Below are 13533 nucleotides of genomic sequence, written 5' to 3'. Positions count from 1 at the left end.
GCACAAGTTTTTTGTGCAATGTAGTATCTGAATAAAAAAAATCTTAATTTATCATAACTTGCACTAAGGCGACAGCATGTAAACATATATTTAGGGGTTGGTTATCATTAATAATGGGGACTGAGGTTCGAGTTTTATATATTGTACATTAGATCATTGATTAAAAAAAAGATTACAGTAAGTAGCTAATCCACAGTCTCAACTGATTTGCTCATACTTCTGTCTTTACTGTATGCAACTGTTAGTAACATATGGAATTGTCTCTTATGGGTTTTTAAGACATAAATTAACAAAAAGGTTGGACTGGGACAGCTGGTATTTTTGTGAGTGAGACTTGTAGCTTTTTTCCATTTAAATTACCTAAAGACTGAATGATATTAGAAATCTGATGTCAGATTATTCACGTAAAAACCATTGAAAACAAGTAGCTGTGTATTATCCCTCACTTCCTTTAGCTTCCTACTGTAGGTGGATCTTGTTGAAGATAATTACCTGGAACTCCGCTGACCTCAAAATCCATGAAATAGTTAAAATATCCTCCACAAGCTGTTAGCACATGCGCATTTTCCGTTTCTCGCATAGGCAGAGCATGTTTGCAGTCACTGAGACAACTCAGTTGGCATGAGCCCGCACACGTCTTTGAAATTATTCCTGTGCTTCATGAAGGACAAAGATAACATTAATATTCTCTACGATCGGCTGAATGCAATTACAGACTTGATCTTAGAATGGACTGACAGTTAAATATGTGCTGGAGCTCCAATGATACAGATACACTGCAATGAATCTCATGAATTACATTTGTTCAAGTCCAATAAAAATAATAATAACTTTAAGCCAGTATATGTGAAGCAGTTTCTGTGATTATAGCATCTTTCAAATTCTTATTGTGTAACTTTTAGAACAATGCTGCACCCTCTGTGTGTTTTAGAGTGAGCCGATGAGGCCTGCCCGCGTGAAGATCTTAGCAGCCGCTCTTGGGACATGAACATTTCTGAAATAAGGCTGGGACACTGAACATGCAGTGCTTAAAACATTAACAGTAAAGTCGTAAAATCAATTTAAAGAGTCACAGGCTAGATTCTCATCTCCTTAGTCGAGAGGCTTGAAGCAACACTTTGGGGATGCTGGAGGCAGGCGCTTGACTCTCTGATCCCAGTATAAAGACTCCAGTCCAGCAAGATGAAATAAAATCAAAGACTTCTTCAGTATCTATGGTGCCTGAATGGCTCTTAATGGCCTTTATATCTACCACAGATGTATGTGTTAGACTGTGTGTGCAGGTCTGCTGATTTCCATAATATCTATCACATATAGATAGACCATGTGATAATATTCCCTTTAAATCATCTCAGAAACCCATTATATTCAAATGAAACCCTAACTAAAGACCCTCATACTTCTCCTGTCATCCTTTGAAATATAAATTGCATGCAGCCAGTGGACTGTCAAAGAAATCCATAAAGTTTTTACTTGCGTGTCTGTCATTGGTGTGTGAGGCATGTGTGGTCTGGCCAATCCCAACCCAGAGAACTCAAAGTTCAGTCAGATTCAATTTTGACATTGTCTGTCATGGTCTTTTAAATTTGCAATTACTCAACCGACATCATAGAGTGACCTGAGAAACTGGAATGTGCGCCACCACCTTAGAGCCACAGTCTTGGCAGGAAGACCTTAGAATGGCAGAATGTCAATAGTCAGATGGGGATACCGACTTCGCCAAAAAGCTGATATTTAACAGAGATGTATTCCTGCTACTTGGCTCAAGCTGTGAAGTAAACTTTAGCAACCCTCTGATAGTTGATCAATACCATAGACTCATTCATTACTTGGTCAGCTTCTTTGCATTGTGGCTTTCAAATCACATTAAAATGCTTTAACTTATTTTCTGCACAACACGCGTTCTGTCTCAGTTTGTCTGTGAGAACAGAGACTCTCCTAAGAGTCTCTTTATTGTCCAGCGCCTTCAGATACCGAAAGCCCTCCTCTTCACCCAGGATCGATAATTCTGAGCATGCAGGTGCATTGATTTCTATCAGTCTGCCTTGAAACATGGTTACCTCTTCGTGATGGAGGTCAGTTTTCTATAGTCACCATTTTACACTTGGATAACACCATGCCGAGGTCTGTTGATTTTACAGGATCTCAACCAATCAACTATTTTTGTTGAGTATACTTGGCAAGTATCCCACAAATGTGTCAAAGAAATCAGGAGGGTTGAGGACCAGTCTATAAGTTGGAAATAAATATCTGGCTCTACAGGGGTAAGCTCTACAGTGCGCTCATTATATAACCCTCCCCCAGGGCCTTACCTGAGCCGGGGTTGTGTTTAGCTGTATTGGAGGATGTGTGAGAGGTGGAGGTGGAGGACACCCTCTGGTCTGAACTCATGCTATCCTGCTGTGAGCTGGACTTTCTTGGCTTCTTGTCCGTCAGGTGCAGTGGCGAGCTCTTCTTGGGAGGCGACAGTGGTCGCCGTGGTCTGGCCGTGGTGTTGACCTTCAGCCAGGCCTGGGCTTTGTACTCCACAATCTCCCCGTAGTTAGCTCGCGTCACCCGGCACTCGTACAGCCCTTCGTCACCCTTGCTCACTCTGGAGATCTGCAGCTTGTGTGAGATGTCGTTGCCCTGGACCTTCACTGTCTGTTAGAGTAATTAAAAGAGACCACAGTGTCATAACATTGAACAGAACGATATGATTCCAGAAGGTTTCATGAGGAATCATAGTACTTTATTCTACAAAATGCTATGGGATTCTCATCCTGTCACATTTGGATACTAACACATTAAAAAGAAAGGTGGATTTGTGTATAGTAACCTATACAGGTATGGCAATGACTATCAGGGGTGAAAAATATATTTCCAGAGCAAGGTTTCTTGGCTTGAGGCAGAAGGTTCTCATCTGTTGGCAGTTATCATCTGCAGCTTTTCCCTCCATCCTGTGGGGCACGAGGGCTCTGAACTAACCTTTTTAAACTGGTGGCATTGGAGCAACAATCTTACACTCACTGGCCTTCAGCATTAAATCTAGAGGTGTCCAGGGGATACACAGTGAAAATCCATCAGAGTGCATTATTGTGATTCTGCAAAGCAACAAACATTATTTTATAAAAAAAAAAAAAAAGTCTGATCCAGATAGTTGTGGGACTGTCTATTGGGTTGTTTGGCAGAGATAATTGAAAGTACTTCAGCTTTGAGATCAAACTGAATGTACATGATTGTTTCATCAATATAATGATAAACCTGAAATACTGTGTGCAATAGAATAATAGAAGTGCAATTCTCCACTATATATTGCAAGGTGTTCTATGGTTAATGTACAGTTCAGCCCAATACTGAGTTTTTTTTGTGATAGTCTAAGCCCACACACTGATTTGACTGTAAACATTATTTTGTACATGGGGACCCATGTATAGCCCCTATGTTCAGCAGCACACATCTTTCTAATTGATCAGAATGAGGCAGATGTTTGCACATTTTAAAATAAAATACTTTATTTGAGCTTAGACCTGATAACCTGCAAGTAACATGCATTGGATAACATTTGTCATTGCAACTTATTATGATGATTTTAAAGGGACATGTGCTTCCTTCTAACTCGGGTCCTATTTGTATCGTTATACCCATTATTCCAGTCAGTAATTATGATGTTGTAATCATAATTATTCAGTTTAATTGCTGAGATATGACAATGTCAAACTGGTCATTTGATGTATGGCTGTATGTAAAATCCAGTGAGGTCATCCTAAAGAGGACTGTGTAGTTTGATGGGCGGTAAAGATGAAAGCTCCTCTGTGCGCAGCTTTGCATTTAAAGTGGCAGGGGAAAAAAAAAGGGGCGAACGAGTTGCCTGGCCATGAATGCAGGCAGAGAACCACAGTGACAGTAATAATACACTGCCACTGATTTCAATGATTAGCTCCTTTCTTCCACTGAAGGTGTATTATTAGGGGAAATCAGTTGCCGTTGTGTTTGCTTGGAACGAGGCAACTGCCAACTTACGTCTTGGAAACACGTGTTTAGGCACTGGGCAGCAACCATATGTGCTCAAATAAGGGTCGAAAAAGATTATGAGCTTGTACATGATCTTCACAATAACTCTGTACGAGATAAACGTTTGTAATATGTCAAATATAAGTACATGGAAAAAAAGAAAAAGTTAAATCTGAATGTGATTGGACAATGACAATGGTACTATTGTCTTCATTTCTGCACCTGGTACTGAAAGGCTCTTTTATGACCCAGTTGGGTTTTGTATACATTCACAGCACATAAATCATTTACCACTATTTTACTACCGAATCATCTTACATAATTACAGCTACCACCATGAAAATCTGCTACACCTTCAAGAACTGCAATGGTGATGAATGTAACGAAACCGTTTCTTCTTCTGACTGGATTCTGCTTCATGATTGGACTGTCAGTGTCCAATCAGATTCAATTGTTTGGCTCGTATTTTTCTGTCTTTCATATGTACACAGATGTTCACAAAACCTATTTTACAGTGTCTTTGTGTAACCCTCACAGATATTACTTTGTTACACATACACATGCAATTTCCAATTTATTTATAGCTTCACATTTGTTTTGTAACTGCAATCTTTGAAATTATTTGTGAACATCATTTCTCTCAAAGACCCTTTGACCCTATGTTGAGCCCAGAATGGGAATACACAACGCTTTCCTCTACTTACACTTATTTTTGTCCCGTCATCATCAGGATCAGGTTCTGGTACCATCTCCATCTGGAACACAGAAACAGAACGCAAGAGAAAGAGAGTATTAGCAGAGTGATATTATCCTGCTGAGTGAAGCGGCTCTCGAACAGACACTCTGAGGACACAATCAAAGACGTATTTCATGCAGGTCTGGTGACGAAAATCCCTGAAAACCAACTACGAGATTACTATGACCACTTTGAGAAAAGGCATCATCAATCCAATGAGGGTTATAAATCTTTCATTCGTACACCGGCGCATAGTCTACACACTGAGTGACTGCGTTGCTACCGCTCTGCCTTAAAAAATAAATGCACAAAGACGTCACTCCTGCTCGAGTTTTTGATTTATTTTTAGATTCTTTAAGTGGTTCTGTGGAGAAATTAAACACGGCCTCCAAACGCTACGGCAAATTCAGAGGAAAGAAACTGGTTCAAACCAGCGTGATGTGTGACAAACTAACAGCTTCCTGAGAGAAATTATGCCTCAAAACCTCCATCAGTTGCCGCAGTAAAAATAATATTACTCATAAAAACTTATGACAAATAATAAAATGTCAGAAGGCCGGGAATAGCTTTTCAGTAAAAAAAAATCGGAACAAAAAAAAAAAGAAGCACAGAATACCATGCCTCCTGGGCCCACAAAATGCCCCTTTTTGAGCCCTGGTGGCATAATTCTAGCGCGGTGGCAAGCACTAAGCCTACAGCCTACGTTATGGACCGAGCATTGATTTTAGAGGCTATAATTTATTTATCCTACATCGGATGCCAAATGGACGTGTGCCCGGAAAAAAAAGTCTGCTGACTACAAAGCTGAAGAAGAGCAAGAGTGCGGCTGCAGAAAAGGGAGAGAGAGAGAGAGAGAGAAAGGAGGAGGAGGAGGAAGTTTCTCCAGAGGACATGGAAAACTCCACAGCTGAGACAAAAAAAACCAAGGGCAGGAGAGGAATAAGATGGCTACTTATGAGCATTTGCTGGGGAGAGCATTATTTCAAGTACTGTAATTACCTCGGAGGAACCGAGCGCTTTTCTCTGGAGGATGTTCAGCAGGTGACAGGTGATTAATGAGCAGAATTAAGAGCCGTAACTTTTCCCTGTCTGCATGTATGCATGACTCCTACATCTTGGCTCCACAGATCGACCTGGCATTCTCTATTGTATCAAAGAGCCGTCCTTAGCGGCGAGGCAGGATTAATTGTCGTCGGACTGTTTCGAGCCATCAATTTCAGCCTTCTCTTCTATAAACTTCTCAGCCCGGCCTGGGTGTGTAGTCTGCATAGTCTGTCACCTGAGGGCAAGAGAGGCACTTCTGTGGTCTGCTCATGCATGTAGTGCCTTTTGCACTTTGGTCACTGTGAACAACAGTTGAACAGCCTCTTGCACATGTCATCATTGAAAATTGTATTGGACTCCTAAAATGGCTTCTCATCGCATAGAGACTGAATTCTATTACTATCCAGCTTCCAGCACCAAAGTTGAATGGTTGTCATTTCTCTTATTATTTGAATTTCTTCACTGACTTCTCTCAATGAAGTTAGACTAGCTCCTTTGATTAGACAATGAAAAAGTTGCTAAACCTGATAGCCAATCACGCTGGGATTTGGTACATTACAACAAGAAGGTCAGTTAAAGTGGAATAAGACTGTATTTATACTGTAAAGTCAGTGTAACATCATAGCCGGTTTTCTGTGTCTCTACTTCAGAGTGTGACTCATGCATTTTTCAACAAATTACAGCTATGAATAGTGTAAAAACCAAAGTATCCAACATGCCAATGGGACTGAACCAGACAAAAAAAAACAACATTTTTTAAAGCTTTGTTCCCAGTAGGAATTGGTCAGGTATGCACACTATTCTACGTGAGCTTTGTGAAGTTTAAGAAAATCTTGCAACACGAATGATGGTATTAGGGTTGCCTTGGCTTGTGCTTGGAGAGTAGTTATTAGCAGCAAAGGTCTCACAATACACTATACAGTATAGATTTTTGAGCAACTCCTAATTAAGATTAGAATTCCTCATATCAGGAAGTATGGAATGTCAGATTTTGGGGGGATCTATTGCCATATCTAGTGAATAATCACTTAAAACTAAGAATTGTGTTTTCAGTAGCTTAGAATGAGCCCTTTATATCTCGCTGCATAGAGATCAGTATCCGCCCTGTTTGGATTATTATGTTTCTCCAATAGCCAAGGACAAGGCCCTCCCTAGCCCCCCCCCCCCCCTAATTGGATTAGGCAAAGGGCATTCAGTTGATTGCAATGTACAACTACACCATGTGATTTTTTAAAGAAAAAGTTAAAGGTACAAAAACACATTGCAATAGGAAATACAGAACACTATTTGAATATCAGTCGTTAAATAATTTATTTTTGGTTTCATAACCTCAGCTGATGGCCAAAACATCACTACTGGTTAATCAGTCAGAGCAAAAGAATGAAGGAATCGTTTTAAACTCTCATTTTGAAATTGTGGTCCTCACTAAACACATTGTGTGACTTCATTGCTCCAACATATTTTCAAGTGGTCAATATGTGCATGTGCAGACGCATGTTAATATCAGGCGTGAACAGGGCCATAGTGGGAACAATGGAGTAGTTTAAAAGGAATGAAACAGGCCTTATTTTTTTGTTTTTCATGGCAGCATCTCCCCACTGAGGTCAGCAGACTGCGCCTGCCTTGTCCACATACCGAGAATAAACCCGCGCCTGGGTTCACCTCTATCTTAGTAATGTTTCACAATATTTTATTCTAACTGACTCACTGAATTCATGGGCACTAAAACTAAAAAATAGCTGGTATTTTATGAGTGTGAACCCATTAGTCACCCAGCACTGTACGAGTGCAATTAACATAATAGTGACATAATGGATGTCCAATATCAATTAGGACTCCTGACATTTATCATCTGATGTAACAGACATTTATCTGCTACGAAGAGGTTGCTTTGTGTCTCCTAAATAAGAATGGATAAAATGTGAATGTTAAACCTTTTATAGAGCATAATCACTCGAGCTGCATTTAACAGTTTCAACTCCTCAATGACTTTTTCTCATCTAAATGTGTACCTGACAAATGTTTCTTGAAGAGAGTTAGGAGCCTGTGACAGCAGTGTGAGTTTTCAATGAGACCGAAGGACCTACACCTCCATTATTTTCACATTTATATCCCATTTCTATCACATGAGTGCTTTCTGAGCCAAAGCCGCGGCCGCACGAAAGTATCTCAATTTCAATCACTTGACGCTTTATTCCAAATCCCGGTCCACCAGGACACGCTGCCGTTCCTCATGCAAATCACAAACTGACGTCTTCTGAAATGGGCTCCACAATTACTGTGCGTCAAAAAAAAAAAGTTTCACAGATTTACTGTGACTAAATTATGAAGAAAGGTTTTGACCATTACAGCTTTTGCTGTGATGTGATCATGACCAATGAAAACACAATAATATGAGACAATATTTTGAATAAAATTTCACAAACACAGAGAGGAGGTTAAACTGTGGACATGCACTTCATATGACGTATTAAACTCTGTAATCTCAAACTGTGAAGATGGAGGAGATTAAGCAGTGCTTACTGCAGTGGAAAGCTTATCGTCACCAGTTTGCACTACATGATGACAGCTGAGTGGTGGTACTTCAGTACACTTCCTTCACAAAACCTCTAGATTATGCTATTCATTTGAAGTAAAATTATGGTATTTAGAACAAATGCCTGTGGGATGCTATTCGATTTATTATATTAAATATATATATTTTTGTTTTTGTAGGAATGATGATGCAGATTTAAATGTCTTTTGCTGGTAATCAGTAGAGTGTGTTTGGCTACAGGTTCATCCATAAAAGCAATGTAATTGTAACTCCCTTAACAATGTGTCATTGTATTTATCAAACTTGTTATGAAATGCAACCATTTCACTTTCTAAGATTATAAAATGGCACAGATTCATCACAATCATTTGCATTTGTATGGAAGTTTGGACGATTTTGTTTGTCTGTTCAAATATTTCTTATACATGTGGTTCGTGAAAAACAGGGGTTTCATCATAACAGCACTTTACCGTTGGCATTGTCTGAAACATCTTGCTGGGTATTTCCTATTTCTTTAAAATAAAAAAGAGTCGGAAGAGGGATATTTAATTCCACAGAGGCCTTCATGGAGAAGAAAAATAGATTTTCACCAGAGGGATATCATCACTGTGGATTAATCAAGCATCCAAATTGGCTCTCAAAAGACTCTACATTCAGGTTTACTTTGAAAGAGTGCTAAAAAACAAAATTAATTCTCTGTTGCATGTGTCATCCTTTTCCATGGGCCAACAACGGCAGCAGTCGTTTTACATCCACAATGGATCTTAATAGATAGCCTGTCAAGGCTGGCCCCCTGATGCTCAGTGAGGACAGAATCATAATACACAAGAATGATTGTGTATACTTCATAGCTGTGCATCTGAATCATGCTCAGCCTGAAGACTAGTCATTAAGTTTCTGTGGTATTGAAAATGTCACACTACCACCCGAGGGTGTGACCATAACAACTACTCAAACAGCATGAGGCTGATAACTAGATCTATATATCTTCAATTATTGGTTCGATAAGGAATAAATGATGAATTATCACCTAATTTATTCCAGTATACTATTTTTTGGTGATTTCAATGTAGAGTGAAAAAATATTTTTTGTCTAAGATCAATCAGAGGAATTTCCTATCCAGCTCCAGAGACTTCTGGATACCTCTACACGTATCAGTATTTCTGCAGTTTTTGTGCTAAGCAATGCTAACCATCTGCTGGCCATAGCGCTTCATTTAATATGTAGTGATGAGAGTTGAGAGTACCCTGGCTTTCTCCTTGACACATGGGCAGGAAAGGAAATAGATGCTTATGGCACATTGTTTGAAGTATGATTGTGAGTCCTCGAGTAGGATTAAATTAATTTAAATAAATCATACCGTTTAAATACTCCACTTGGTCAAGTGAACTTGACATATTTACTTGACACTTGACTTGAGACATGTCAACCATTTTTTGTGGAATTGACTGCAAATGGTAAAGGTATATCAAAATCCAAAAAGTATTAATTAACTGCAATGCAATAGATTTAGCTAATTTTAGAGAAAGTGTGGGCACTACACTTTAACATGGTTTTATATTATAATAAACTGTTATAAATGTGTAGGCTCACAAAACAAAAGTAAAGACATTTGCAGGTGTCCCGATCTCTGTCATGGAAACAACATTCATAGGATAATTACCTATTAAGTAATCTGTCTTCAAACTAAAAGCTAATTGTGTTGTTGAACTGCTTAATATTAAGCTGAATTACACAACTTTTATTTTGAAAATGTGTGAAGTTGGGTCTGAACATTGTGTCGATTGCTTAACATACCTCTGAAACAGCAGACATGTAATATATGAAACCAAAAAATATCAGCAATCCAGTAAAACATTCAAACTCATATACAAACCACACATGCAGACGATAATAAAGTAAATTCCATTTCATGAAAAACCATGAAAATATTGACCATTAAATATTCACTGTAGATAAACCAGGTCGGATGAACACACAGTTTTCTAACTTCATTGCACCATGCACTGGTTATAAAAAGCACTCTTGAGCATTAAAGGTCCAGTGTGTAAGAATTAGGTGAAAGGGATCTATTGGCAGAAATTTAATGTAGAATAATCCTCATGATGTTTTCACTAGTTTGTTTCATCTAAATTGTATGAATTGTAGTTTTCTTTACACCAGAAAAGGTCCTTTATATTTAAATACTTTATATTTACATCGAGGGGGTCCTCTCTATGGAGGCCGCCATGTTTTTTACATTAGTCCAGACTGAACAAACTAAACACCTTCTGAGTTTTTATAACTGAAGCTACCACAGATTCTTTTCCATGTTTGGAAGGAGAGGGTGAGGTGAGGGGTGTTCAGCTGCAACATGCAACTTCAACACTAAATATCACTAAATTCTACACACTTTACCTTTAACGCAGGACAAGCAAACAGCCCATTCCAAAATAGGCAAGTCTAAAACGGGCACTGCACTCATGTCACATGATGTGAGAACATCTGCAGCATTGATGGGGTTTGATAACAGAAACAGTTCTGAAAAAAAACATGTCTTTATTTCAGTCTCTCAGAGCAAGGCTTTCTTTGTGGAGTGGCCATTTCCACTGATGCTAAATCACGTTCCATGTTCCAGCATGGAAGAGGCTAAGATAACAGTTTCTCCGCCCTCAGCAGCAGCAAATAAACCAGCATCTGGTGCAGCAATATGATAACATGTTCTCCATAAGACAAATTACCCGCAAGTGAATTTTCCCACTTTGGAGCTAATTTCATGCCTGTGCAGCCACTTTTACTGACACAAATGAGTTCATGGCCTTTCTCTGAGATGCTGATGAGGAATGAAGGACATCATGATCTCAAGTCAAGGTAGATGAGGTAACCTCTGAGGCATCAAAGCACCAATTGATGATGTTTAACAATGTAACACTATCTTTGGGGAGTTTTTTTTTTTTTCTTGCTTCAACTGAAATAATTACATCAGCGAGCAAATTAGAAAGATTCTTTGATTTGAGAAATATCATAAAAAGACAGCTGCCATTAATGAGGATAAACCGAAATATTCTCTCTCTTAGGGTTGTCTGACAGAGGAGGAACAGGCGGACGATTAAAAATTAAACAAGTATTGACACGGACTCTTACATCATCTTTCAAAATATACTATTTCGAACTTGAAAAAGGAGAAACATCATCATCTTAAAAGAGACTGCTTGACTGCCTCGCTGTCTGAAAGCAGAAGTGATCAACACTGTAACAAGCAATCCCCACTAGACGATGGCCTACATGAATTCATTCTAACCCAGTGAAAATCAATGCAAAAGATGATTACTTATATTACTATATTCTGTATTTCTTTTGGGCAAAAGCAGCTGCCCACTGAAGCTTATGATTCTCCACTGAATATGCAAATATTGTATTATTTAAAGTAAAAGTTTATTCGTGTAAAACCCAATAAATATAGTTTAAATATAAACTGTGACAAATGCCCAGAAATACTTTTATTAAAGAAGAGCAGCAATAGAAAGTTTAGGTAGGACATTGTTAGTTATTCAACCATTGTATTATGTCACGATGATTGATCTATTGACATGAAGTCATGGTTGATTACATTCTAACCTGTTTTTAAAACAATCCTAAAACCAAACCTAAGGATGTTATTACATGTGGACACTGCACCAATTGCCGGAAACCTGAAGTGCTTGAATTGCTCTGGGTTTAATGTACTTCCGCTGCTAGAGATGGCCCCATCAGGAGTTAAACATGACAAGATGCCTCAGTTAAATGGTTGAGAAACTACTTAAGTCAGACTGGACTCCCATCCAGTCGTCTCTTTTTGCAGCCTGTATGTAATGAGCAGTACAGAGTGTTGTTTAGTCGTATTGAAGAACATCTAACTGGACCAAAGTGAGATTTCGAGGAACGTTTACATGCTGTTTAATGTGCAGCAGCCGAGCAGCTAATGCGCTCTCGAGCCTGCAGACTGACATTAGCTCGGCACTTTTCCCCGCTGATTGTTTGTTTGGTCACTCATTCAATAAGATAAGGTGCAGGACAAAATGTGTGTTCCTGTCTGCGAGTTAGCAGCAAAGCTAACACGGCTGCTGTCTGGTTCAGGTGGTTGTCGGCTCAGCCTTTGAGTCAAGGCTGACATTACAGCTTTATTCAAGACAAGACTAGAGTGATGATGTTTCTTCCACGAGACTGACGCTAAAATGAAAACAGCCTGCGGATCTACAACACATTGAAGAAGATGTCAAGACAGTTTGTGGTGATAAGGGTTGATGTCAACAAATGTATAGATATACTGTATATATATATATATATATATATATATATATATATATATCTCCTTGGAATACCAAGCACCAATGTCAATAGTTTGTTTACTTAGTTAAATGTAATCTCATTCACCATGTAAAATGTATATAAAGAAAGCTTCAGAGGGAAAGCAATTTAACAGTAACCACTGCATGAGGGCAAATTGACAGTCTATTGATGCGCAATGACAAGTCTCCAGCTATGATTGATGTGTTTTGTGTTTGTAGCCATCAAGATCCATTACAGACCATACAACTTAATCATATCTGATAATGGGTTGTGAATGCTGTGTGTATTTCAAATTCCATCTCTCCTCCCAGCTGTGGCTCCTCTGTGGCAGAGCACCCCCCCCCCCCTTCAGAACAAAGTGAGGTCGTAGTGGGTGTACAGTTAGTGTACATAAAGCACAAAGTGCTTACTAATTACAATGCTCACTGACTCCTGCTAGAAGATGTTTGGGGTCTAAGCTTGGTTGTTAACCCTAATTACATTCCACAGCTGACAGGGGTCCCATTCACATGCAAACACTAATCCCCTTCACAGCCCATTGGTTTATGACAAGAGCTATGTTAATTACATGTAAAGCCTGCAATTGTGCGTGTAGAAAACATGAAAGTACTTGAATTGTGCAAAATTACTCCATTACTTTATCCAGTGAAGGAGAAATGATCCTTTGACAAGCCAATGTTACAGGAATTATAGACCAAAAGGGAGCTCTTATTGAAATGTGAGTCAGTATCAATGTTAAGTTGAAGAAAAGAAGTATAATAAGATTCGATGAGCTAACTCTTAAAAAAAAAGTGCCAATAGATGAGGGCACATCAGATCCAGTGTAACGTTGGGGTCAAATTATCTAAGGTTTGTCCTATTTTCAGCTTCTGTTTTCAGAACGAGCCACACAGATATTACCAGCACCTTAGACAG

At 39.0% G+C, this 13533-nt stretch overlaps 1 protein-coding gene across 1 annotated transcript in view; it reads right to left on the bottom strand.

The window, feature by feature from the left end:
* The window catches only part of vstm2a (V-set and transmembrane domain containing 2A), a 67994-nt gene that overhangs the window by 13341 nt on the left and 41120 nt on the right, over window positions 1-13533 (bottom strand). The window contains exons 3-4 of the mRNA XM_020101377.2: window positions 4698-4748; window positions 2313-2643 (exon numbers count right to left, since the gene is read on the bottom strand). Of these exons, the coding sequence (XP_019956936.2) occupies window positions 2313-2643; window positions 4698-4748 (382 nt within the window). The remainder of the gene's footprint in view (window positions 1-2312; window positions 2644-4697; window positions 4749-13533) is intronic.

This window comes from Paralichthys olivaceus, chromosome 17 (assembly GCF_024713975.1).
Source record: "Paralichthys olivaceus isolate ysfri-2021 chromosome 17, ASM2471397v2, whole genome shotgun sequence".
In the NCBI taxonomy this organism is placed as follows: domain Eukaryota; kingdom Metazoa; phylum Chordata; class Actinopteri; order Pleuronectiformes; family Paralichthyidae; genus Paralichthys; species Paralichthys olivaceus.
Note: the sequence above shows the minus strand (reverse complement) of the source record. Positions and strands in the feature narration are given on the sequence as shown.